We start from the raw sequence: 27,481 nt of genomic DNA on the forward strand, positions 1-27,481 counted from the left end.
CCTAAAGGCAGTCCTCACTCTCGAGAATGTGGCGTGGTGAATTTGGACAAGTCCGAAAATGTTTGTAGTCACTGGATATGCTATTATAAAGAAAATGACAATGCTTTTATTTTCGATTCTTTCGTAGGGGTACCCCCTAGAGAATTAATTCGTTACTTGAAACATGTTAAAATTTATTACAACGACGATCGTATTCAAGATTTAGATCAAATTATTATGTGGCCATGTTTGCTTTACGATGCTCAGAATTTTAAATAAAATACCAAACATCAAATTAAAAGATTTTCAAAAAGCTGTAATGTATATTAAATATGGGAACTTTTCATCTCTCCAGCGAGACTTCGGTTTTGAAACTACATCTTCACGATGATATTATCTATCCGAAATCCATAGCTATAAGAGCATTCTACAGTATGTATGTGATACCGAATATAACTACCTACAACAGTACTATATTAGTAGGTAATGAAAAAATAATTATTCCTCCTGGACAGTATAACTTATCTACTTTACAATTTGAACTTCCAACCACTGTCTTGCTTTCTCAAAATTCTGTAACACACAGAGTAGAGATTGTAACTACCAATGAAACAGGAGACTTATCTACCATGGGAGAACATTTAGGATTTGAGAACAATAGCAAATTAGAACCAGGTGTTAGGAACATAAGTAAATTTATACCAAAATTCTTAGCTATTGAGACATTGAATATTCACTGTAACATTGCCAAAGATATGATTATCAATGCAGAAGAAAATTCGATTGGCAGTCACAAAGAGACAGTATTATTGCTACATTTAAACCAAATTCGGAATTTATGGAACCTATCTTCTATTCTCCAATCCCACCAGTCTATTTCCCTGTTTCTATTGAAAAAGTTAATTACATAGAGATAACAATTACGAATGAGAAAAATGAAATCACCCATTTTGCCGGTGCTAATAGCACTGCGATAACAGAAATTAATATTTAAAAAATATAAATAAGTACCAAGATGGAAAATATCGAGAGTTATGAATTACAGTCCTTCCCTCCAAACAGGAGGACATTTGCAAATTTGAATCAGCCCGATAAAGAGATACAGTATGACATCACAGTGGGGGATGGGTTCATTCATCCACATAGATCTGATCTGTATATAAAATTTGATATTGTAAAACAAAGTAATAGTGAAGAATATCCCCTCCCCGGGGCTAATATAACACTTATAGATAATTTTGTTCCATTCTCATTTTCTCAAATTGAAGTCAGGAAGCATGGTACAGTGATTGACAGGATTGATTGCCCTGGAATTACATCCACTACAGTGGGGACATTGAAACTGTCCAAATCAGAGAGTGCATATTATAAAGTTGGTGGGTTCGAAGCTGGAACAAAAATTCAAGCAAAAAGTCACACAGTACTGTTGTTCCCCATGAAATTGCTATTTGGATTTTCTCTGATTGTAAAGAAATTATGTGGAAAGGTGGTTTGAGTGTCATATTTCGCAGACCACCCAATGATCATAATGCTATCATGAGACACAAAACTTTAAATGCAGATGGAACAGCTAATGAGGATAGTTTACCCGAAGCTGCGAAATGTGTAATCCAATCTATGGCGTTGCGAATGCCTATAGTTGAATATGAATCGAATTATGCTCTCAAATACAGAGCCAACATTTTGAAAAATCCTCAAATTCCGATTCAATTTTATACGTACCAATACATTCAGAAGTCAGTGGAGGGTAAATTGTTTGAATTTGATTTTACTAATGAGTTCCAATCTTTGCAATATGACATGCCAGAGTTCGTAGCTGTACTGTTTCAATCAGGGAGAGATGACAATCTGGGAAAGGATAGCAGCCAGTTTGATAATTGTAAAGTTAAAAATGTGTATCTCAAGAATGGCAGAAATGAAGTATTTCCTCGTGAAAATTACAATTTAAACATTACAGAACAAGATTATTTGAAGTTATATGAAGCTTATAGTGCATTTAAAAGAGTAACTGAAGGTAACATAGATATGTATTATAATCCAGATGAGTTTATAGTTCACAGACCAATGTTTTTAATCAATGCATCAAAAAGAAAATTGGTATCATAAATAATCGAACTAATATAAAATTAGTATGTGAATTTCATGAAACTCTACCTGAAAATACAATATGCAGTGCAATTTTAATTGTGGAGAAATCATATATTTATGATGTAAAAAATGAAAAAGTGATAGAAAAATTTTAATAGGAGAGAATAATATATAAGAAATTGGACTACGTGTAGGATTTTTTTTGTTATTTTCAAAATTTTGGTTTGATGTTAGGTTTATTTTTTTCACATGTGTTGATTGCAAATATTATTAGGTTCTAAACTAAAGTGCCCCCAAGGCAAAGTATGGATTTCACACTCGAGAATACACCTCTTGTCGTCGTGTGGATCCAGGGATACTCTTTTTATTTTATTCGTTGTAATCTCATGGTTTGAGCTTTGTATTCTATTATTCTCTCGAAGTATCCTCGACTGTGAAGAAAGGCAATCAATATAATCCTGGAATGTTAGTTTGTTTTCCACGGTATCTTTGCACGTTCCTTTTGCTTTCTTCGTAGCGCTGCTTTCTGTTCTGAATGTATACATCTTCGAACGCAAATCAGCGAACTCAACAATAATATCACCGTTACACTCATCTTTCAATTTACCGAGAACCTTCTTGTTGTGGGAAGGAATTCCAAATCTGTTGGGTTGAGGGTAGGAAGAAGTGTCGACATACCCAAGCATGGAAGGATATTAAAGATCTTCGTAGAGGTTAGGTGTTTGTATGTCATAAGACTATCAGTGTCTATGTACAATATTGACAGCTTATCATTATAGAAAGGTTTCATAATTTTATAATGAAATTCTAACATTTACAGTTTCGACAAGTCGAGAACTGTTGCACCAACGTAAATAGGTTTTCTGAATTTTGTTAATTTTATATGTAGATTAAAAAGTGTTAAATTCTCGTTGTAAATTTTTTGCGATTTGAATCTAGCATCAGATACCAATTTTCTACATTTATTATTATCTGAAACCAATTTTATGTCTACATGCTTTCTGACGTTCTCCATCGTTTTTCCATAAACGACATTATTCATTAGTTTATAAAAATCTTTTTCTAATTCTGAAATAGCAGCTGTTTTTTGTCTCGTGTTGGTCTCAATATAAGATTTTAACCATGGAGAGTGTTTGCACTTGAGAATTATTCTCACATTTACTACCTGAACACTCTTCCCAATCAAAAACTGGAGATGCTTGTAATGGACAACATATCTCTCTTTTCTCTCCAGAGTTAACATAAGCTTACTTTGATTAGAATAAGGTGGACATTTAATTTCTGGGGCTGGAGATAAATCGGAAAAAATATCATGCAAATTATTTGGAAATTCAAGGTCCACCTCAATGAACAAACCAAATTCACGATCGTCGAAATGATTAATATAAATTGAAATGGGATCTATCCACTCGAATCCTCCGTAGGGAAGTTTTTGTATCATTGCAAATTCATAGAGGTTGTTTACGTCAGCGTGAAATATGTAATTCGATGGTCGATTTGCATCGTATTGATTCCCAGACATGTGAATATTGTTTGCCTTTGCATGTCTCTGCGAGCATTGCACCATCCCGCCACGTATCCTTCTTTCTATAAAAAGTAACATGTCCACGTCCGATATCAATTCCAACTTGATCCTGGTCTGGAACAACATAGCAGACCACGCCAAACCAGGAAGACTGTAGAAATACGCTGGATCTGATTTATAAATTTTATTGCTGTTTTTCTGAATATATGAAAAACATCAGCAAGTATTGTTACGTCTAATTTGAGATATGCATCTTGATAATCGCCGAGAGTATTGCATCTCAATTCCTTCCATATTAATTTCGCATGTTCGTATTCTTTATTCGTAATTCCGTTTTTTTCAGTTGACTGAAGAATTCTTTTTGAGGTGGGAGAGTGTCATCGTCAAATTTAGATTCATCGGTTACATATTCGTAAGGATAAATGCCTTTACATTTAATCAGTTCTACGTGTATGTTGGGAAAACTAGCTTTTGTAATTATAAATTGTTCGTCAGTAAGTTTACTCGCTAAAGCATCGAGACTTGCCGATAGGAATCTAAAAGAATCTAGAAACCTCATCTCTATGATTTCATTCGTTCCTGGAATTTTAACTTTCTTACTTATAGAAATATAACGTTCTTCGTTTTGAGCAAGAATATCTATTTTTTGCGTATCGCATCCAAGATTCCTAATTAAAAAATGGAAGTCGTAATTGGATTCATTACGAAAAAATATTGGTACGAATTTAGGCTTCTGGATCTTGAGGTTGCAGGTGTTACATATTCCACTAATATAGTTTCCGGTGAAATGATTATGGTGAAATACTTTCCGATTCTCATCCGTGATATGTTGATCACACATCGGACATGTTTCAATGTTATTGTAAGATTGTAAGATTGAAGTTCATCGCTGGATAATGGAAGCATTGGTTTCGATTGGCATAAGAGTCTGCCAATTTTCTCAACCACCTCCACCATCTTTTTAAAAAAGAGTTCAATAACATTCGGTCCGCGATATATATATGGTTTATCTATCCTATCTTGCCAAACAACATATCCAAAACTTTGGATCATGAAGCTGGTACAGTGTTGTGGAAGAAAATTCGGGATCCGGATCGCAATAAGACAATGGTTTGAGAAAAGCCTGAAAGTCTGCAATGATAATGGCCGGATGTTCCAACAAGGCCTTGTGCATTTTAAATTCTTCGAATTAATTTGCTTTGGGCATCAACATGCGAGCCGGTCTGCTGACTCCACAGTGGACTTTATGTTCAGCAAGTTTTTGTTAGGAAATTTCTTGATTTTTGAAATGTTGGTAATTACTTTGGTCACGATTTTCGAATACGGTTAAACACCTTGGAGAAACTTCGATGTGTGCACAATGCTTGGTTGTTTGGCTTCTGACCAAGCGAGAGAGTGAACGAATTAGCGTGTAATGATGAACATCATCATCAGCAATAAGAAGCAGATTGATTTCCACGGCTTCGTTATCAACAATATTAGTTATCCCAACAGGATGCACAAAATCCTTAACTGAAGTATACGAATATATATTGATAGCTAATCGTTTTCCTTCTCCATTTCATACCCTGTTTTCAAACTTTGTTATGTCAGAAATAGCAACAGGGTATTTGATGCCTGTCATAGCATATTCAATCTCATCGATATATTTCTTATAGTGACTAACCTGTTCCGGATTATCTATCCAATGAACCGGGTGAAGCGCTGATAAAATGCATAAAACACTTATTATCAGTGTTATGAATGTTGAGCACAGCTCTCTTATACTAAATTTCTACCGGAAGTGGAACGTAGCTCGAAGCAGAAAAAGGTATAAATTTGTTTACATAAGCGATTAATCTGTGAGGACTTCTACATAAAGACCAACCTGATCCCTTAGCCTCGAATTCATCATGTTTCCTAATCAATTCACTAGTAAGATTAGAATAAAAAACATTCAAATTATCAATGTCTGCCAAATAAAGAACTTGGTTTTTCGTATTGTGAAAAAAAATATTTCTTGTACCATTGGTTTTCTTATATTTACAGATAAGATCAACATATACTTTTATGGAGTTGTTTTCTGTTTTATTTTTCAAAATATTTATGATAGATGTTTTAATTTCACTCAAAAAACTAGAAATATCACAGCCTGCTTTCGAAGTAAAAAGAAAATCCAGGAGTTGGTTGTTGAATGCAGATCTAATCGGCTTTTGGTCATTAGACATCTTAATTTGTTTGGAAGTAGAAGCTTCAGTTTCAGGATGATCAATTTTTCTTTGCAAATTTTCAGGTGTTTACTTAAATGTGCAATGCTAATTATTTTTTCATATTGAGGACAAGGCTTAGTAGGTAACAAACGATTTATTTTTGAACCTGTTTCGCTACATCTTGCCCTATGCTTGCTAATATTAGTTTTGGAGATTAATTTCAAACAAATAACACATTCGACGAACTTGGTAGATGACATTTTTTTTAATATGCTTTAAGTAAATAACAATAAGACGCACAATCAACTCAAAATTCAATAAGATTCTATTTACTAGAAAAAACACTTTTAAACTTACTTTAATTGATAGAATGTAACTTAAAAAAAACAATAGTTATAATTATAAGAAAATCTTTTTTTCAGCTCTTTTATTTATATATAAATTTTCTCGGGAAAAAATACAAAATTCAATACAAATTCAATCTGTGTGAAAAATGACTTGAACAACCTTCAAAATAAAATAACTGTAACTATTACGATAAAATTTTCAGCTATGTTATTCATACAAAATTTCAGGAGACAACAAGTAACATCTGATCACATCAAAACTCAATGTGATCGAAATTACTATGGAAAAAATCACTTGATACACTTTTTAAACTTAAAATAATAAAATAGTATGTATTTTTAAAATGAATTAAATACTTAACTTTTAACAAAAAAATATGAGGAGCACTGCAACAACACGTCCGTACTCTTCAAACACTCTCACGATACTGACTGATCTGTAACGCAAAACCCAATAAGTAACCTAAGCGCGGACCGCGTTGAAAACATCCGAAACAGTGAGCCAATCAGAAAACAGCACATCATCGCATTACGTCATAACCAACCAATCAGAAAACAACACCTTAGATAAGGGTCATCATAATATTGCGTAATAGCTTGTTGCGCAACATTGCGCAATAGTTTACCCTTACGAGCTATCGCAATGTTGCGTAATAACGTGTTGCGCCACATGATGCAATAGAAGTAGACCGGAAGTAGACCGAAAGTAAATTTGCGTGGGTGTGCGTGGGTGGGTGTGGGTGTGTGTGCGTGGGTTTGGGTACTGTTACGTACTTTAACTCGTAAGAAATTATGACACTCGTACCAAGTGTGAGGTGAAGAAACACAGATTTGCAATAGTATAAAATCGACAAGAACATCGTCAAAATAGGTTTACCATTGTGGTTAAATTAATAAAAATAATAGGCCTCGTACCAAGTGTTACTTTGAACATACCTGATTACTCTACTTAAAATGACAGCGGCTGTTTTGACACTCAAAGAAAAAATGTAGAAAACCCTACAAATATATATTTATTAACGTATTTGACTATAACATCTCATCTACGTTTCATGTCTACATTCCTGTTTAAATTTTCAACATACACTCAGTTCGCGTAATTCGCCGAGGCTTCATACATACGAATATTAATAAGCCAGGATATCATCATGATATGTGGTTCAGAAGACATAACTCCATCAATAATGGAAATATTCACGACAAAATTATCTAAATTGTAGGGATTTATTTAAGACTAATATTTCAATAGCTACCTGGCCGTTCAAATTTAGACAATTTATGATCTCAACACTTCGTACATTTTCTCAAATGTTTGAAGTACAACTTACTTCGACTGCTGTGTGTAACGATGTATTTAGTAATGCGTTTAGTTATAGGTGTATCACTTTGCCGATACATAACACAGCATCCGATGGCGCAGTGGTAGCGTCATCGCTTTGTAATGAAGGGGTCTCGGGTTCGATACCCGGTGGAGGCACATAGTGGTTCGGATCCCACCGATTAACCTTACTGCGCATAAAGTGGACTTTAAAAATCAACGCAATAACACAGCATCGTACATCGGCAAAGCAGGGTCTGAGTAAGTATTCTAACAACTGATAAACGAGATAATAATTGTCGACACGGTTATTGACACTTCTAAGGTCAATTTCGCGGCGAAGATATGAAAAGAAGTCTAAAACCACAGAAGTTTTGATGTGTCTTTTTTACATGTAGCGTTTCATTCCCGTTCCTCCATTTAATGCTAAGCCAATCCAATGCAGAGTTCCTCATGTTCTCTGGAACATTGTGCACAAAATGAACTCGGATAACAATTTTAGTAATTTTTACGTATGAGATTTTCTTTTCATTATCTATTGTAGCATTTCAAATCTCAATTTCACTTACCGAGAATGTCCTGCCAACCATACAGAAGTCTTCTGCTGTAACGTAACTCGGCGTGCCCAGATACTCCGTAAACAATTATACCGCTAAAAAGAAAATGTATGTTGTATAGTTTATTGATTACATTATGAATAAGAAGAAATATTTTTACAAGCGAACCTAAACTTATTTTGCTCTATCGTTTCTTTTCATTAATAAAATTACACTTTTGGAAAAGAATAATAATGAATCTCTTCGAATAAAAGTGTACAAATTTTAAGCTTAAAGGCAATATTTATGTATTTATTATAAATCAATTACCTGTCAAATTCACACTTTGACAAATATTAATTGTCAGTTTTAATATATTATAATATATTATTCTGCACGTTTGTCTGCGATTTCAGATGGACTTAACCTAGATCAGAGTAGACATCTATTTTATTAAATTTAGAAAATACGTTACATGTGGGTAACCTTAAGGTTATTGACTTTTCAATAAAATATTTCACTTCTTCTTTATCTAACTTGCTTACAATTTTCCTCTTAGTGTGCACATACAATTCACATTTTCCAAAAAACAGTTATGGCTAATATACACATGACTCGCGTACTTTCGACGTGGTCTTGTACGCTCCCATGCGTGACCTTCGGCCACGTTGTGGACGCAATCACGTTATAGATGGGGTTTCTCAATGATCTTTTTGACTTTGAAAATATCTGCATGTTGTATTGGATGAAGGGGAACAACTGTATAAGTTTGCTAATTTGGAAAGTTAACAAAATAACTTTATGTGTGTACTGTAATATTGTACAAATATTCAACACATTATTGTCTATTTTCATAACAATAAACTGGGTAAATATTGTCCGTTTCAAAATAGTTAGATATTTCATATAAACGAATTGAATAGCGACACTATATTGGAAAAGCAGTATTTACGTCTTTTGTCAGTTTCACATTTTTAAACGTAATTTTAAAATAATTGTTTACCGTCATTTCGTGTGCTCGCTTACATGGTTAGCTTATTTGGAAAGTTTTGAACGTAACTTTGTGTGCGTACGGGCTTTAAAATGGTACAAATATACAAAATTTTCAAAATTGTCTATTTTCTAAATAATAAAGTGAGTAAGCAATATAAGTTCAAGATAGTTAGTTAGATTTCTTGTATAAAAGAATTCAATAGCGACATTAAATTGAAAAAGCAATATTTTCGTCGTTTGTCATCTTCACATTTGAAAACGTAATTGAAAAATAATTGGTTTCCGTCATTCCCATCAAATTCCTACCTTGCCTCTGTAATACATTCTGATGCTCATGTTTTGAAATTCGAAATGTCTAGCATAATTCCCTTACAGTAGTTTTCGGGGTGAAAATAAACCCTCTTTAAGTTCCCTAGCAACGTCCGTTTCCATAGACAACAAGAAGCACGGAAAGCTCTCTAAAGAATTGTTTGTCATCGTACCTCTAAACATTTAGTTGAAACAAGCACGATGCAGATATTTTCGCATTGAGTATAACAATTTGTACGTAATTGTATCTGGACTGAATCTTCTTCTTATGTAGATGTCACCCTTGTTTCAGGCACCTTTTCAAAACCATGAGTTCATTTATCTGTATCCTATTGATCTGTGAGAAATATAATGTATCTCGACAATTAAGAATTGAAGGAAACAATGTGAGCAAAAAAAGCCATGGAAACGGTTGATAAGGACGTGAAAAAGTGCATTTTCACCCTTAAAGAAAGGCCAATTGAGCGATTTTTAATTTTCTCGGCCTTTTGGGACAATTTCACGGGGGGGGGGCGTAATCCGGTGTCTTTTGCCTCCGGGCAACATTTATGTCAGTGAGTGGTGGGATCGGGACTATATATACACAGGGTGTCATTTTAATGGCGCCCACGGACCACAGATTCGTATAGAGGACATCAAAACAAACAACGTTTCTCAGTAACATTTTTCTCGTCTGTGCGTCGATTCGACGCTACAGCCGTTCAAAAAGACCGTTTTGCTGCCTGGATGCTGGCAACCCAACACAACATTTGATCGTATCTGTGACGTCATTTCTTGCGGCGAAACAGCGCACGGCAGGGTTGCAAGGAACACACAAATTTTGTGAAAATTGACGAACTACCAACCACATGATTAGGTGTAAAACGAAGTGAGAAACGAAGATTATAGTATACCAGCCAGAAGATCAGCAGTCATCTCAGGATAAGGGGGAAGTGAACCAACGATATGAGAAATGGTAAAAACGTATTGAAAATGAAGTGTCAATATCGGATTTTGTCTCAGCCTAAATGTCAACATATCAACAACAATACATTTTATTGGACTTGGAGCTTACATGTGGCTGTTTACGCCCGCTACATGTCAAATATTTGCAAATCTCGTTGCAAGGATGATATCTACAGGTTTGTGTCCAGATGCCTTGTGGTACTTTTGTGCTGATAACGGAAGTATCCGAGGTTCACGTTGTTACATTACGGCTAAAACACTTACAACCACAGTAATAATCTAATTATGAATCAGTAGCGAATATACTGCCCTGTTCACAGTTTCAAACAGTGGTGGCGATTAGGAGGGGCAGTTGCCACGTACTTTTCGCCACATTTGCACGGTACTATGCTAAAACTTATGTACAAAGGGAAATAAACTGTCCTTGCCCCCCCCCCAGTTTTGGCACCTTGCCCGCCGGTTTTGGAACCCAATCGCCGCCACTGGTTGGAAACTATTACATGTGTATCCAGTGGATAGATAAACACAGTCGTCGGAGAGCTGGTATTACTACTACTTATATCCCTGTTTTCCAACCATTTTTGTCACTTGCCTCAAAATGTCCTGAATATACATCGTAGCATATCCGTTCGGTTAAGAAATATTGATCCTGGCTGATCTTGTCAGCTCCTGCTCAGAAATGTGTAGGATAAGCCTTCCACAGGAAATGGTAAGAACACTGGCCTTTGGCTAGAGGTGACGAGAGGCCAAGCGAGGGTTTAAATAGGTGCGCATGAGAGCGAAACGAGGGCTTTTTACTTGGAATCATCGGAGAAGCAGGAGCTATTGGTCTGTTTTCTAAACCGAACAAGGTAAGCTATTCTACACCCTTATCTGCCATTCGCATTGCTCAGTTCAGTATAAAACCCAATCATGAGTCTATGTTAATGTAAAGTTAGATATTTGTATCTGGCCCGATCAGGGCTGTCTCTACCATCAACAGTATTAATCGGGAGGGGCAAGTTACATCCCTATTTAAGATCCCCGCGTTCATGTTGGAACGCTACGACATTACATTATGTGTTGCTTACCTTTGTAATTTTTAGTTCTTTCATTTCTATTTTGTCATCTGTTTAGTGTGTCACAGACAACTAGTACCAGAAGGACGGAGTGGATATACTAGACTGTAGATGCCAACTTGCTAAATAGATTTGCAAATATTTGACATGTATGCTGAGACAAAATTCGATATTCCACTTGAATTCTACCATTTTTCGTATTGTTTGTTTACTTCCTGTTAGGTTAAAGCACGTGTTTTCTCGTTTTATTTTATGGTACATAATGTGACTGATTGTAGCTATGTCATTTTTCAAAGAATATAAGTGTTCCTGGCAACCCTGGAACGCATCGTTTCACGACGGGATATGACGTCACAAATGCAATCAAATGTTGTGTGTGGTTGCCAGCATTCAGGCAGCAAAACGGGCGTTTTTGAACTACTGTAGCGCCGAAATGATACACCAACGAGAAAAATGTTGCTAAGAAATGCTCGTTGTTTTGATGTCCTCTATACGTTTCTGTGGTCCGTGGGCGACATTAAAATGACACCCTGTATATTGGACTTGTGACTGAGAGAATTTGAAAAATGTAAAAAGTAATAAAAATAATTCGAAAAAGCACAGTTATTGAATACTTTCAATAGTTGTTAGTTATTTTGGCCACTTTCTACAGTGATTGACAACATGTAAGTCAGCTCATGATTACAGTACAGCTTTACATATGGAGTCCGGATACTAAACATTTACAGTAATTGTTGTAAACCATACATTTTATTACACGTTTTTGATTGTTATCAATATATTTAAGAGTATAGGAATGGCCTCAAAATACTGTTGTTATTTCTACATTAAATCAAGTTGTAATAAATTATCACAATAATAAGCGCTGCCTCTATGACAGTATCTAAGAGGAAAAAAGTGATAATAATTGTCCTTATAATTGAATTATTGCATTAAATATTATAACAGTCTTCTGGTTATAAAATACCATCCTCCGTACCTTTCATCTACTGATTATTCATGATCCTGTATTTCCAAGGCGCTAAGTAACTTTCTTACCTTTTCTCCTTCATGTAAACAGATAACTATAACAGAAGTGCACATACCCTCCGATTAGGATGCGGAGGTCTTGAAGAAAGTTCAGTTGGGAAAGAGAAAAGTACATTCCATCTCAGGGTTTTATAAGTTCTGTGTCGATGCATAAACACCTGGTGCACGTCGAGTATCTGAATTGAATATGGCGGCCAACAATATGATGGGACCCCCGCTGCTGGACACACACAACTATTTCCCTCTGGAGCGAACCTGTTTCAATCATGATCAATAGTACCCAGCATAACTTCTTTACATTTTACAGGGGTGCTAAGAGACTTTTAACTTACCCTAGTACATTGTAATGCGGCTTTTAAAAGTCACACTGTTATATATATTATTTTGTATCTTCTGACACATTGCAGTCCCAGCTTGATTTCTTCATATGTTTTAGATTATAGCATGGTGTGCCAAATATATTTTTTCACGATTTTTGGCGGTGACATGTTTCGAGATTTTCAAGGTCAAGGTAACAATATTTTATTTTTATCCGAAGGTAGGCTTGTTACATATAGTAATTGGAAAGCGTGTTCCATTCCCTGCACAATAAACTTTATTTCAGCTTCCTAGGGCAAATAGGAGCAGAGTTAGAGCACACTTAGTATAGCTAAACGAGCTCAGAAAGGGCAATTTGTGCGAACTTTGACCTTGAATAATTTCACAATTACATGATGCACGAGACGCAAGATTTTCACAGTTCTGCACCTCCGTCCTCCGCCTTTTTGTATCTTACTCTCGAGCCTTACCGCGCTCTGTATACCTGATCCTCCCCTATTGTGTCCACGCAAAAGCAATTTCCAGGTCATTTTACCTTCCCTCGCAAACAACAAGTCTTTCATCACCTTTCCCCGTTTTGAGTTACAAGAACGCAAGCTATTCAAACAGTAACAATACCACGGCTTTCCTTTCACGTTTCAAAAACAGTTTCATTAAATCTTTCTTTTGTACACTTGAAAAACATCTGCGATGTTCTTTTTCTATTATCGTTCACATACACGAGCTATTCACTCGGTAACAATACCGCAACTTTCCTTTTGCATTACAAAAACATTTTCATTAGATCTTCTTTTATATTGGGTTCTCTTTTGCTTTACAAAACCTTTTCATTAGAATTCCTTTTCTTTCGGGTTCCCTTACACTTTACAAAACCTTTTCATTACATCTTCTTTTGTACAGTTGGAAAACAGCTGCGTCTTTGGAGTATACCTTTTCATCTTCCAAACAGCTGCGATCTCTCTGTTTCACTATTGTGAAACTTTCGCATCATTCACCTTAAAAATATTATTTCCATTTACTTTCAACCTTTGTTCTCTTTGTTTATAACAAAATAACATAATTTTTTCACCCTCGAGTACTCTTCACTGCATGTTGAACAAGTCAAACATGTTTACAACTTTGGGAACACGTGTGCACACACGTGCACTTCTTTAAAACTTTTGTGAACACCTGGAGGACCCCCCACGAAGAAATTTGTAACGTTCTGGAATCAATTCTACTAATGTATTGTTACGTTTTATTCAAGTGACTAATAAACTGAGTAATGCAATTATATCAGTATCATCATGCGAACTGAGCAAAGAAACAAATGTCGCTTACACCTTGACTTCTCTACATTAAATACAGTGACCAAAGCTTGCTAAGTATATATCTCTACAATATATTAAAGAGACTCAGTTGAGTCTTTCACACATAGCCCACACATAGCCTGTCTCTAATCAATCCATACCTGGTTACGTAGACAGTTGTGGTGCATTCTGATTAGTTGTCGCAGACTTCTTTTTCTAGCTAATTGACTTCCCAACTGATAAAGAATAGATGTACAATTTTTCCATCGTAGCATTAAGTGATGAAAATTATTTTCATTGACAAAAGGAACAAAAGAAAATCGGAATCTAATAAAATATACCGATATTCAACCGATTTAGAGAAGAAACGTGTCAATCCTCCATGGATAATGCAATGGGTTGTGGCTTTCACGTTTTTCTGTCTTTCTTTCTTTTTGCACCCCTTTCTCCAACACAATGAGTGGAAATTAAGGAAAGAAGAAACTACAGATTCATTAGCAATCAATGAAATATTTCTTGCCAGTAAGGAAACATCATGTATTATAACGTATATTATGATTTGTTGTATACTTTTTATACCATTGTTTGTATTTGTAAGGCATTCTAGTAATCCGTGGGGCTACAGTTTATGAGGGCCTGTGCCTACCTACCGACTACTGGCCTCACTCTCACATGCCTCAGCAGAGGTGATTACGAGGTGACATGTGGTCAGTACAACAAACATTCAGTCGTTGACATAGGTATTCATGACCGGGTTACGCTACTCATTCGTAGGGCCTCAATTTCCTTACAATGGTGGGTAGCCACCGGTCTCATAGATAGGCTGAAATCTCAGGAGAAAAGTTGTTACGCTTCCTCCCAAGAGACTCGAGTCAGCGCGCGTCCTCCAACATGACGCCAGACTGCACAGCCTAGGTGCAAGGCTTGAAAGGCATGCTAATTTCGTATTTTCCTCGCCCACTTCATAAATTTGTATTTTCCATGGGGCAACCCAGAAATAACTCTTAACTCTATGTGGATTGACTGATTGACTTGGGATTTAAGTCCACTTTATGCACAGTAAGGCTAATCGGGACTGGACCTACAGTTTAAAGTGGGATCCAAACCACTATTTGCCTCCACCGGGTATTGAACCCAGGACCCCTTGCTTAAAAGGCGACGACGCTACTACTACGCCATTGGGGAGGCCTAACTGTATGTGGAAGAAAACAACGTTAGTTAATTCCGTTGGTTGTCAAACCTAAAATGTTATTGTCCGGAAACTTCTAACCAATGCCGTGTAAGTGTCGATTATGGACATTTGACAACAAGAGTACCTTCAGCCACTTGAATAATGATATCAGTGTTTTTAAGTTTATAAGTTCCTAGATTAAAGGATGATGAAATTAACATATTTCACGTCCTTTCTGGACTTGTTTCTTATTTTATCCTTACCGAACAGGAGCTAAAGGATGAATATAATCTTGTACAAGCGAAGTTCTCAAGACGTATATAATTTCCTGACACAGAGGCAAGCATCCACATTCCATTTCCTTCCACCCTTTGACCTTCCCTCTGTTTCTTTCCTGATATGGTTCTGAAAGTGGAAAACCATCATAATTAAAATGCTACAGGTGTCTTCCAGAACAAACACACTTGGTATTGTAATTGTTAAAAACCTCATTATGATTTTGATTATTTTAAATAAATAGTGGCATCACACAGAACCCAAAACGTGCCAAAAAACATTAACATGCATAAAATGCAAATTGAGCACTTTTGACTTACTTGACTTAATTCCTGTTGTTCCCTGTGAAACATAGGGCATCAACAAAGCATCTCCACTGGTCCTACTGACGGCAATTCTCTTCACTGCATTCCACCTCTTTCCTTCCTCCAAGGCCTCAGCGTGAACAGATCTTCGCCACGTCTGTCTAGGCCTCCCTCATTTCCTTCTTCCGTGCGGGTTCCAGTCTAGTGCCTCTCTCTCGACAGCCTCATTTTCCTTCCTCAACGTATGCCCTATCCAATTCCATTTTCGCCGCTTTATTTGTATGGACACCTCGGTTTCTCCAGATTTTCTCCAAAGTTCTTGGTTTTGAATCACTTCTGGCCAAAAGATATTCAATTTTTTTCTCAGGCAGCGATTGATGAAGGTCTGTAATTTAGAGGTAATCGTTTTTGTTACTTTCCATGTCTCAGACCCATACAACAGTACAGACTTAACATTACTTCGAAAATTACGAAGTTTGGTCTTCATAGATATCTTCTTGTTTTTCCATACTGGATAGAGCCTCACAAAGGTGCCATTTGCTTTTTGGATTCGTTGAGAAACATTCTGTGCAGCCCTCCGTCTTTTGCCACCACACTACCAAGGTAAGTAAAGCTATCCACATTTTCAATAATCTCTTCACCAATATTAAACGGGTCTGTTTTTGTGGAGTTAATCCTCAGTGCCTTGGTCTTCTTGGAGTTAATCACAAGTCCTGCTTTTTTTTGCACTTTCTATCAGATCTGCTAGTTTTGTTTGCATATCACCATGTGCTTCAGATAACAAGCACAAATCGTCTGCAAAATCAAGGTCTTCTAGTCTGTTAGTCAATCACCATTGGATACCACGTCTTTTCCCTCCTATTACATTTCGCATCACTGCATCGATCACGATCAGGAACATTGTAGGTGATAATATACAACCTTGCCTCACTCCAGACTGCACATCTATTGGTTCAGATACACGGCCTTCATGTATAACTCTGCATGTATAATCACGATAAGTTTCTCGGATAAGATCAAGAATTTTTGTGGGCACTCCATATCGTTTCACTTCCTTCCACATTGCATTTCTGTTGACTGAGTCAAATGCTTTCTCGAAGTCAACGAAAACTGTATAGAGACGAGATGACCATTCTATACATTGTTCCAAAATTATCCGCAAGGTGTTAATTTGATCAATACAGGAGCGATTTGGTCGAAACCCTGCCTGTTCTCTTCTGAGTCTCAAGTTAACATGCTCCTTAATTCTGTTTAGGATAACTCTAGTGAAGATCTTACTCGGAATGGAGAGAAGTGCTATACCTCTCCAGTTGTCACACTTTGATGTATCCCCTTTTTTCGGTAGCTTCGGAGCACTTTTGGTGTGTAAAATTAACGCAGAAATGCATAAAGTTTACACTTATCAGCTGATGCATCAATTGGGAGGATCACACAAGATAAATAAAATGGTAACAAAAGTACACATTTAACTGTGTCAATTGATGCATTAAAAGTGCATCAACCATGATTTGATCCATTTCGAGTTCTGTGTGATGTTATTTTAGTTTATAACATGAATCTTTGTGCTTTCATTATATTTACATCATCATTTAAGAATTTTGTTTACCACTTTGAAACACTTTCAATTATGAACTTCGCGTTTCTCGTGATGAGATTTTTTATTTTTTCTTATCTTAAAACATTACTGTTGCAAATTAAAATAATCGTTATGGAACTTATTACAGTTACATTATTTAACATTGTACATTAGCGAAACATACACATTTTAGGTTTAAACCAGACAAGAATAGTCTATTTTAAATTTACGATGAAAACATAACAAATCTTGATTTGTGCTGTAATTCAGAACAGTTACATCAACACGGGAGGATTCTGGGTACCGAGGCTCATGGTCGCGGCCAATTGACTGCGGTTCGTTGGATCGGATAACATATATCGCTTAATTTATGTATGTCTCTACAAAGTTGCATCGAATTAAAGAGAATAATAGACACAATGTGTAAATGAAAAAGAGGAACAACATGCCAAACATGAATCGCGCATCAGGCTACAACAGTCATGCTCTAACATGCTTGTGAGGTACACAGCAAATTTTTCCACCGCCAAAATAATGGATAAGCACATTCCAATTCATGCATTCTGTAAGCGATCTCTGCCCTACAAAGTGTTCGACTAGCATACTAAATCTCAGAAGTTTACCATTCAGTGACTGCAGCAACATGCAACCAAGGCTCTCTTGACTAGCGTCTGCTGACATGGAAAATTCAAGGCTGATACAAGAAACCAGAGTATACTTTAACTGTAAGAGAGCTTCTCGGTCTCGAAACGACCAATCAAAACATTTGTCCTGTCGCATTAGACTGTATTGAGAGAGGTGGGGACTTACTTGACTCCACTTGATATAATTTAATTTCTACAAGAACATAGGAAAGCCACGAAGCGTTTTAGTAGTCCATTTTAGACAGTTCTAGACCATCCTTGGTACGAGCAGTGTTGCAAAATCTTTTTTTGCAAGTTATGTTCTTGCAATTTTTCTTATTTTTACGTCCTTTTACTGGTTAAGCTAACAGAGTGTTACCCTCGGTACAAGTTTCATCCTTGGCATGAGCAGAGGGGTCATCCTCGGTACGAGCAGTGTTGCAAACTTATTATTATTATTTTTTCCTTTGCATTTTTTAAATTTTCTTTTGTCCTTTTACGCGTTAAGCTAACTTACAGGGACAAATATTAGCGTTGTTCTCGGTACGAAAAGGGTTCATCCTCGATACAAGCAAGCTGGAAGGGTCCTTTGAACTATTTTGTATTTTTGGGGTGCACCAGTTCTACGCCCGAAAACGATGATTTTTTATGAAAATGATGAGGGCCCACGGGCGCTTGGCGTAGCGTTTTACGATGTATTTTTGTGGGGCCCGTAGCTTTTCACGACGTATTCGAGGGGTCTCCTCTGGGGCGTAGCCTTTTACGATGTGTTTTTTGAGAAGCCTGTATACAAGCCTCGACCAAGAGGAGAACTCTCGATGCTCTTGCGAACGCGCCAGCTGCCAAGAGAGATAAGTCGGTGGAAAAAGCATTTCAAGCATTTGTTGCAAGATTTTTCTATAATGTCGAACGATCTGTGCTTGTGCGAAGCTTTTTGGTGGATGTGCGGCCGAAGATAGTTTTCATCCTGAACCAGGAGATGGAAGAGCACTCCATCAAATTTTACGACACGCTGTCCTCCAAATATGCTAAACCGTCAGGTGAAACATATACCTTTTCCCATCGCACCAAGGCAAAGATGCTTCATTTGGCAGATGTAGCCAGTCTCGAGGATATCTACGACCGTCTTATCAACACGCTGGTGCGGAAGTATGATGAGCACAAAGCTACAAGCTCCGGATCGTTGTGTGGCATACTCTACGAACTCCGTTTGAAGCTGAGCACGTTCGTGCCCCTGTTCGCATCCAGCTACGTCCCCCTGCCACCAGACATTGCGAGGAAAGGGGCGGTGCTGAACATACAGAATAGTGACACATAGTGTTTTCTATGGTCGGTGCTGGCGGCGTTACACCCAGTCGACTGGAAAAACAAACCGCGCCGAGTTAGCCACTACGTGCATCATGAATCGGAGCTGGAGGATGCGATGGCCGGAATTGCTTACCCCGTGGGAGTCACAGACATTGGAAAATTTCAGACACGTACGCGAGATTCGTTAGGCATGCGGCTAGCCATAAATGTTTATGCCTTCACCGAGGATAAACATGTGGTGCATCCTATTCGGGTGAGCGATTTGGATGATGATGAGGGGGTGCGGAAAATCAACGTGTTGTTGATCGCGGACGAAGCCAACCACCATTATACCCTCATCCGCTCGCTCTCCCAGTTGGTTTCAAGCAAAAAAAGCAGTCATAATGGCCACATCGAGGTGTGCAGGAGATGCCTAACTGCATTCAACGACCAGGATCACCATGGTTACCAACACCTTGCGAGGTCGCCATATCGCCGTCGAAAAGCTTGCTCGCCACAAGTTATACTGGCACCAACAAGCCAGCGCGGAGGCTCCTACAGAAACCCGGTACAGTTGAGAAATTTCGCATGCATAGTGCCACAGTAGAGCACCCCGCCATCATCATTGCGGACTTCGAGGCTTTCCTCAAGCCCCTGTCCACCTGCAATCCCAATCCAGAACTATCCTCTACCACTCCCTACCAAGATGCTTCGAGTTTTGCCTACGTTGTGGTGTAGCGAGACTCGCGAATTACGACAGATTACGTATATCGAGAACCAGATGTGGCAAAGCGTTTCCTGGAGAGGATGGCCGTGGAGGCCAGAAAGATTGGTAAGGTGTTGTTGTCCCCTGCACCTATGACCCCACTGTCGGGTGAGGAGCAGCGTAGGAACAACGCGGACACCAACTGTCCAGTTTGCGACTCGGCCTTCACAGCCAACAACGGGAAAGTGCTCCACCAGGATCATTACACCGGCAGCTACATGGGACCTTGGTGCAATGAGTGCAACTGATGGCTCGCAACCCTCGGTTTGTGCCGGTGTTCTTTCATAACGGTTCCGGTTATGACTTACACCACCTAGTCAGGGATTTCGGGTACGACACCCGCCGAATCAACGTCCTGGCCGAAAACGAGGAGCGGCATATTAGCTTGAGCAAATGGGTACCGATTTCGGGAACGAAAGTTACCATCGAACTTCGCTTCCTAAACTCCCTAAGGTTCCTCCCGGCAAGCCTTGATGATCTCGCTGGTAAACTTAGGGATGACCAGCTAACCAACACCACCACCATCTTTCCGGACTTGAATGTCAGGCGTAAAGGAGTGTACCCCCTACGAATACGTCACCGACCATACCAATTTCGATGAAGAGTCTCTTCCTTCCCAGCGAGAGTTTTACAGCCAGCTGAGAGGCTCGGGCATTACGGTTGAGGAGTACCAGCACGCCCAGTCCATGTGGCGGGAGTTAGGTTGCAAAACTCTCGGGGACTACCACAACGCCTACCTCAGGCTCGACGTGACTCTCTTCGCGGACGTGTTCCAGGCGTTTCGCTCAACTGCCATGACCATCTACCATCTGGATCCGGCGTATTTCTACAGTCTCCCTGGGTTGGCGAGTGCAGCCATGCTGGCATGCTGCTTCAAGCTGCACCGCCGAGCTTGGACCTGTTACATCCATGTTGTCCAAACTGAGTGGCCTGTTAATTATTCAGTTGTACAGCATTTGTACAAAATACGATGATGAAAACTTCAAATAACCGACAATCCGGAGAACCTGGGCGAAATCAAGGTTTCCTCCGCCAAGAAGATTTACAGCATCAAGCACGATAAGATGGACACCGGCACGACGTACGACGTGTCTGCAGACGAGCGCTTGTACGTCGAGCTTTTGGGTGATTACGACAAAATCATCCCTCTCTTCATCGAGCTGCGAATCACCTACACTATAATAAATAACCGTAACGATGCATAACGACATTTTCGGTCACACCATGCACGATGACCACAGCGAGTTTCTTATCCTGTACGTGAGGCTCAAGAAGCTACGGAGCGACCTCCAAGCTCTGCAAACCACTCTCAACTCGAGCATACAGTCCGGGATAGCCAGCCTCCAATCCTGGTTCCTGGACCCCATACTCAAAATCGACGCCGAACTCAAATCGCTGCTGCAAAAGTACACCGACGGCAAGCGGCATAAAGAGCTTGCAAACCCCGACATTCTCTTTCGGGCTGCAGGGGAAAAGTTGGACGAAAGGTTGGACGAGCTTTACGAGGCGAGGGAAGCAAGGAGACGATACACCGACGATTGGCACGAGTCAAACAAAGAAACAGGCAGCATCATCAACCACCTCTTTGCATTGCCCGAAGCGCGATATTTCTTCTTCGCCTCCCACGATATATAAATAACACCTTCAACATGCGCGAAAAGTTTGGTATCGCCGTATGCACAGGGACGTTTCAGTCAGATGGCGATTTTACCGGGTCCTGCAATTTTGCACACATGACCTTAAGTTATAAATCATACAGCGTGTTACTCTCCATTCTTTCGCATACATAAAACCATTAAGATTATTCAAGTGTTTATTACAAAAAGTTCCTTGACACATACACGTATATTCTAATGCACAATAATATATTCATGAAAATTGTTTGGCTTACGTGGAAAAACGTGCTGTGTACAGGATTAGTGAGGGCGGGAGCAGATGAGGAAAGGAAGATGGTCGATCTTTATGCTGCTTGGTAAAGAACGAGAGGAGGAAAAATCCTCAGATATTTGCTATCGCATGTCAGTTGGACGGTGATGGAATATTGGTTTACAACCATGGAGATCGTCTGGAGAAATGTGTAAATTGTGATAGTTAAGTCGAACGTTGGTAGCGATCGATGGAATAAGGTAGGGATAGTGAATGCTGCTCGTCATCCCACCGCACCATGAGGTAAGCTGTTGTTTACAACGAATCTTTACATGAGTTCATGTTTTCGTACTCATTTGAGTAGATCTGTCTAATTTAGGTTTGTCGACAAAGCATGCGAGCGTGTGATTCGTGAGGTGTAATGAAGATCGCGAAAAGATGGTGCTGAACCTCGTGGTATGTTGCAAATGGCGGACAACGCCATTACTATAAAAAATTGAGTTTTCTTTAAAAAAAACGAGAATTTTCAACTTCAAAATCTCTCAAGGTCACATGTCCATATATGGGCATGCTTGTTGCAGACAAAGTTGTTATAAATAATCTTTTGCGCGGTTTGTTAATAGATATGCAATAAGTGTTGAACATTCCGTTCTAGAGTGGATTTAGGTACTGCAATTACCTTATGATAAATATATGAATATATGAGGCGGTGTCAGTAACTTGTCAGTAAATACACACTGTCAGAAATAATTCCTTATAAAAAATCGTGAATCAGCTGTTCATGCTGGGGTAAGCAACATTGTGTTTGCTTAATGGAAATAGATATATCTCGTTGTTCATTAATAAATGAGTTCACCATTTTATGAGTTCTATTTCACCCTGAGTATATTTACTAGACTTGGTATGTAACCATTGCATGAATCCCTGTATTAATATTTGTGTGTTTCCTTACAGAAGGGAAAACATTTTGTGTGCTGCCTTTGTATATAATGTTATTATTTGCTCGAAACTAACCTAGCAAATAAGTAGAGGGATAAGGTATGTTCAAAGTAGTACTTGGTACGAGGCCTATTATTTTTATTAATTTAAGCACAATGGAAAACCTATTTTGACGATGTTTTTGTCGATTTTATAGTATGGCAACTCTGTGATTTTTCATCTCGTACTTGGTACGAGTGTCATTCATAATTTCTTTCCAGTTAAATTATGTAACACCCACACCCACCCACCCACACCTACACCCACACACATTTACTTCCGGTCCACTTCCGGTCTACTTCCGGTTTACTTGACAGACACCTGTGGGGTTTTCCAGTTTTTTTGTTAAAAGTTAAGTATTTAATTTATTTTAAAGCTAGTAGTCAGAGAAGGGGCACGAGCAAACCCCCCCAAAATCTAACAATTTCATAGTGAGCTCTCTTAGTGTCATTTAACTAAAAATCATGATTTTAGCTGATTTTCCAAGTGTAAAAAACTGAAAATTTGTTTTACGCGAGAGCTTAAATTCCAATTTTATTGTATAAAAATTCTAAGATTAAGATAATTTCCCCTATGACATCCAATTTTTAAAATTTCACTTTATTTTCAAATAACTAAAGCGAAATCAATTTTTTTTAACTGTAAAAAATAATTGTCTCTCATGAGTCAATTTTAATTTTTTTTGAAAAATACCCCAGTATACATTCAGTCCATTTATATCAGAACCGAAGATACTTTACTTGCATATTCTTATATCCCACCAGTGTTATAATATTGTTTGTGCTTGTAACTAATCAGTAACATCATGGCGGTACAAGAAATATACAAGTTTAAGATATTCTAGTAATATTTTGGGCCCTAACAATTAGCTCCGTGAACTCGAGAGCGCTCTGTCATATGTCTTCAGCTAATCGTATTACTGCCGGACGATATATAAAATCATTGAGTAATGAAACTTTTTTCCAACAATTATATTTTTTTGCAACTAGATGCCAGCAACTAGTGATACTTACTTCTCCAAGTACATTTATTTGCAACTAGATGGCATCGGTGATATATAAATCACTGTGTAGGAAGTATTTTTTGGGAACCTAACTTGCGTGGAATGCAAAGAATTATCATGTAAGCTAGTTTTTTTCTCAGACAAGTCAATAGTTTGGTCACAAGAATTCTTTGCATTCCAAACATTCCTGAGTGTGTGTGAAGATTGATGCACTTACGGGAGCGTGTGAATATTGAGGCATTGACTTGTTAAGAATGAAATGAATCTATGTAAGGTCATAGGTTTCCGTAGTGTTTCTTTTTCTATTTTTTTTAAAAAAAACTTTTCCTTAACCAGTAACTTTAACCAAATTGAATGTTGGCAAGAATTCTCATGTAACCTAGTTGTCTTTACTCAGACAAATCAATAGTTTTGCATTCCAAACACTCCCCTAGTGTGTGTGCGTGTGTGTAGATACGACGTTGATTTATTAAGAATGTGACGTCAATAATACTAGCTTGGGAATGTCATGACCTCCTCTTTTCTTTATAAAAAAAAGAGAGAGGGTCATGTAACTTGCTTGGCTAAGGGGAATTTCCTGAGAATTCATTCCATTCTAGATATTCCTGTGTGTGTGTGAGTGTGTGTGTGTGTGTGTGTGTAGAGATTGATGAGCTTATGTATGTGTGTAAACATTAAGGCATTGACTTGTTAAGAATGTTACATTAATAATACTGTCTCGGGAATGTTATGCCCTTCTTTTTTCTCTATAAAAATAAGAGAGAGGGTTATGTGATTTGAGCCGATTGGTTGACTAAAGGGAATTTCCCGATTACTTGTTTCGTCACGAGAATTCTTTGCATTCCAAATATTCCTAAGTGTGTGCGTAAAGATTGATGCACTTACAGCTATGTGTGGGCATTAACCTGTTAAGAATGTTACATCAATAATACTAGCTTAGGAATGTTATGCCCACCCCCTTTCTCTATAGGAGGTTATGTGAATGTGCTGATTGGTTGACTAAGGGGAATTTCCCGATTAGTAAATTGAGGTTATAAATATAAAGGTTTTTTCTAATATGGAATGCAAAAGCTCAGTACTTGGCTCCCCCAGCGATTCGAATCCTGTTAGGTTCAACAGCATAAATATTTCACAGAAAGAATTCTCATATTTACTGACGATTTTTTAACAGACTTAATAATGAGTTATAAGCTGTCTTGTGATGCCACTATAAGCTGTATACAAAATATGCAGTCCCTAGAATGAGATGGATGAGGCTTATGAACCTCGACCTATACAGGTGTACAATCTGGCAATGCATGGATGTTTCTTTTTATTAAGCACAGCAGTGTGTTTTCGCTTATTTTAATATCAAGCAACAATGTTGGAAAGTGTGTGCATGGGCTCAAGAATACAATTTAAAATCACTAAGGTGATATGAACCCCTTTGACTTATGTGTATTTGAATATGAAAGTGAGGCACTTTGAATAATTGAGGAGAACAATAACAAAGAGGCTTATGAACCTCGACCTATACAGGTGTACAATCTGGCAATGAATGGATGTTTCTTTTTATTAAGCATAGCAGTGTGTTTTCGCTTATTTTAATATCAGGCAACAATGTTAGAAAGTGTGTGCATGGCCCCAAGAATACAATTTAAAATCACTAATGTGATATGAACACCCTTCACTTGTGTGTATTTGAATATGAAAGTGAGGTACTTTGAATAATTGAGGATAACAATCACAAAGAGGCTTGCAACGGTATTGGGAGGGGTCAAGAGTTCAAACTTCAGACGATTTCTGTTAATCTGCTAAGGCCCAGGGTGTACGGATATCAGTACGCTCTAATATCACTAATATCGACATCGTTTACCGAAACATTGAAACGTTGATAAAGGAACGATAGAACGTACTGTCATCCTCATCATCACGATTAGTCAAACGTAGCATTCATTCGCTGTTCATATTTTCCGTCCTTAAATTCTAATAATTATGTATTTTATCTAACAATGGATTAAATTAAATACCAAACATTATCGAGAAGCAATTCTCAAAATATTATACTAAAATATTAACATTATAATAAGTGTCCTTGCATAGCCAATTCAGTCTTCAAACTGCTTCCAACGGCTTCTGCTTGCTTTTCAATAAAATCTAAGTTATGTGCTGGTCAATTTACGGTGCTAGCATGTCTCACTACTACACAAAAAATCCTACAGGAGTTTATTTTTCCTGGAAGCCTGAGATTCACCAAAACCCATATAATACTAACTATCCTCATCGTTGCGATGTAAAAAGAAACATGAGTGTCTGTGTTGTAAGTAGAAGAGCCAGAAAATCGCATGTCACAGCTTTTGATGTTATCTGTAAAAAGCATAACAAGAGCAAGAATCATGTCGAAAATAAACTTGTAGAAGGCGAGGCTTGCATCATGAAGCCTCGAGGATGACAGTTTCTAATTAGCTCCGTATTAACCAACTAATTCTCTTGCCTTCTTAAACCCGAAGGTTTAGCAACAAAAGCCTACCATCTCTCAATTTTGTATTTAATTCTGTGCAAATCACATGCCTGGAAGCTTGCGTGTATCACCCTCACTGTTTATTCTGCTTTTGACCTTAACTATTGATCATGCATTTTTATTGCATGTTTCCCATGTCAACACAAAATATATATATATTCTCTTGGATTAATTTTAACTATGATGATGAAAATTTAAGAAAGATTAGAGAGAGAGAGAGAGAGAGAGAGAGAGAGAGAGAGAGAGAGAGAGAGAGAGAGAGAGAGAGAATACCATAACAAATAGCTTCTAAAATTTTAAGATATGTCCTACCACATTCTACATATTCAACGAATTCATTTGATTACAATGCAACAACGTTTCATTATTACATCATATGTTTCAATATTTTCATAGTCATCAAAATGTTTGACAAAACATTTTTTTAGTTACGAAGATAGGAAGAGAAAAAAAGTGGTTGAATAATTTCGAGAAATATTTCTTAATAGGGGACAGTGTTTTTATTTTTTTATTTCTTTCTTTCGTGTAACCACTATGTTACCGATGGGAACAAGGCAAGACCAACGTTACCTATGTTATTGTGTTGAAGGGGATTTTTCCATTATCAATTGTGTCCACACACAAAACTTAGTGCCTGTCTGCATCCATACCTAGATCAAAAGATTCGAACCATGTATCAGCCCCTTGTAACTTATTTAATTATTTACACTTGTGCATGTATTTGCTCTCTTCGGGTTTAAGAAGTCTAGAGAGTTAGTTAGTTAGTTGTTTCCCACTGCACTATTTGAATTTTGAATAATCACATGTTAGTTATAAACGCATCATTGACATCCTGTCTGTTCATATATGTGTGTGTGGCTTGAAGCTTCGTATCTGCCTGCAACATTTATTTTCTTATTTTTCTTGTTATCTGCTTTCTATATAGAATATTAGAAACAACACATTTCCATTAACAGTATTTCATGTTATGCAAAAAATTTAAGTTTATACACCATCAGAGATGTGATTGCAACAACGTTACCACTACGTCATCCGAAAAAAAGTCAGAATAGGTATTGTTATATTTTATTGCTCAGGTCATTTCTTTTTTTAATATGTACAGCTATAGGTGAACACAGTAACTTAAGCTCTCAGAGTCGTAAACCAACAAAAGTACACCTCTGTTAACTGCCTTGTGTGGGGGGAGGGGGGACAATTGTAGCTGTTG

The 27,481-nt window shown here is 37.7% G+C and overlaps 1 protein-coding gene across 1 annotated transcript in view; it reads right to left on the reverse strand.

The window, feature by feature from the left end:
- LOC145992667 (uncharacterized) overlaps positions 1-15,457 on the reverse strand; it is a 43,304-nt gene extending 27,847 nt beyond the window's left edge. Inside the window, exons 1-2 of the mRNA XM_083129040.1 lie at positions 15,358-15,457; positions 8,016-8,098 (exon numbers count right to left, since the gene is read on the reverse strand). Of these exons, the coding sequence (XP_082985166.1) occupies positions 8,016-8,098; positions 15,358-15,452 (178 nt within the window). The 5' untranslated portion in view covers positions 15,453-15,457. The remainder of the gene's footprint in view (positions 1-8,015; positions 8,099-15,357) is intronic.
- Between the last annotated feature and the right edge of the window lie 12,024 nt (positions 15,458-27,481).

Source organism: Lepisma saccharinum, chromosome 9 (genome assembly GCF_977018435.1).
Source record: "Lepisma saccharinum chromosome 9, izLepSacc3.1, whole genome shotgun sequence".
In the NCBI taxonomy this organism is placed as follows: Eukaryota; Metazoa; Arthropoda; class Insecta; order Zygentoma; family Lepismatidae; genus Lepisma; species Lepisma saccharinum.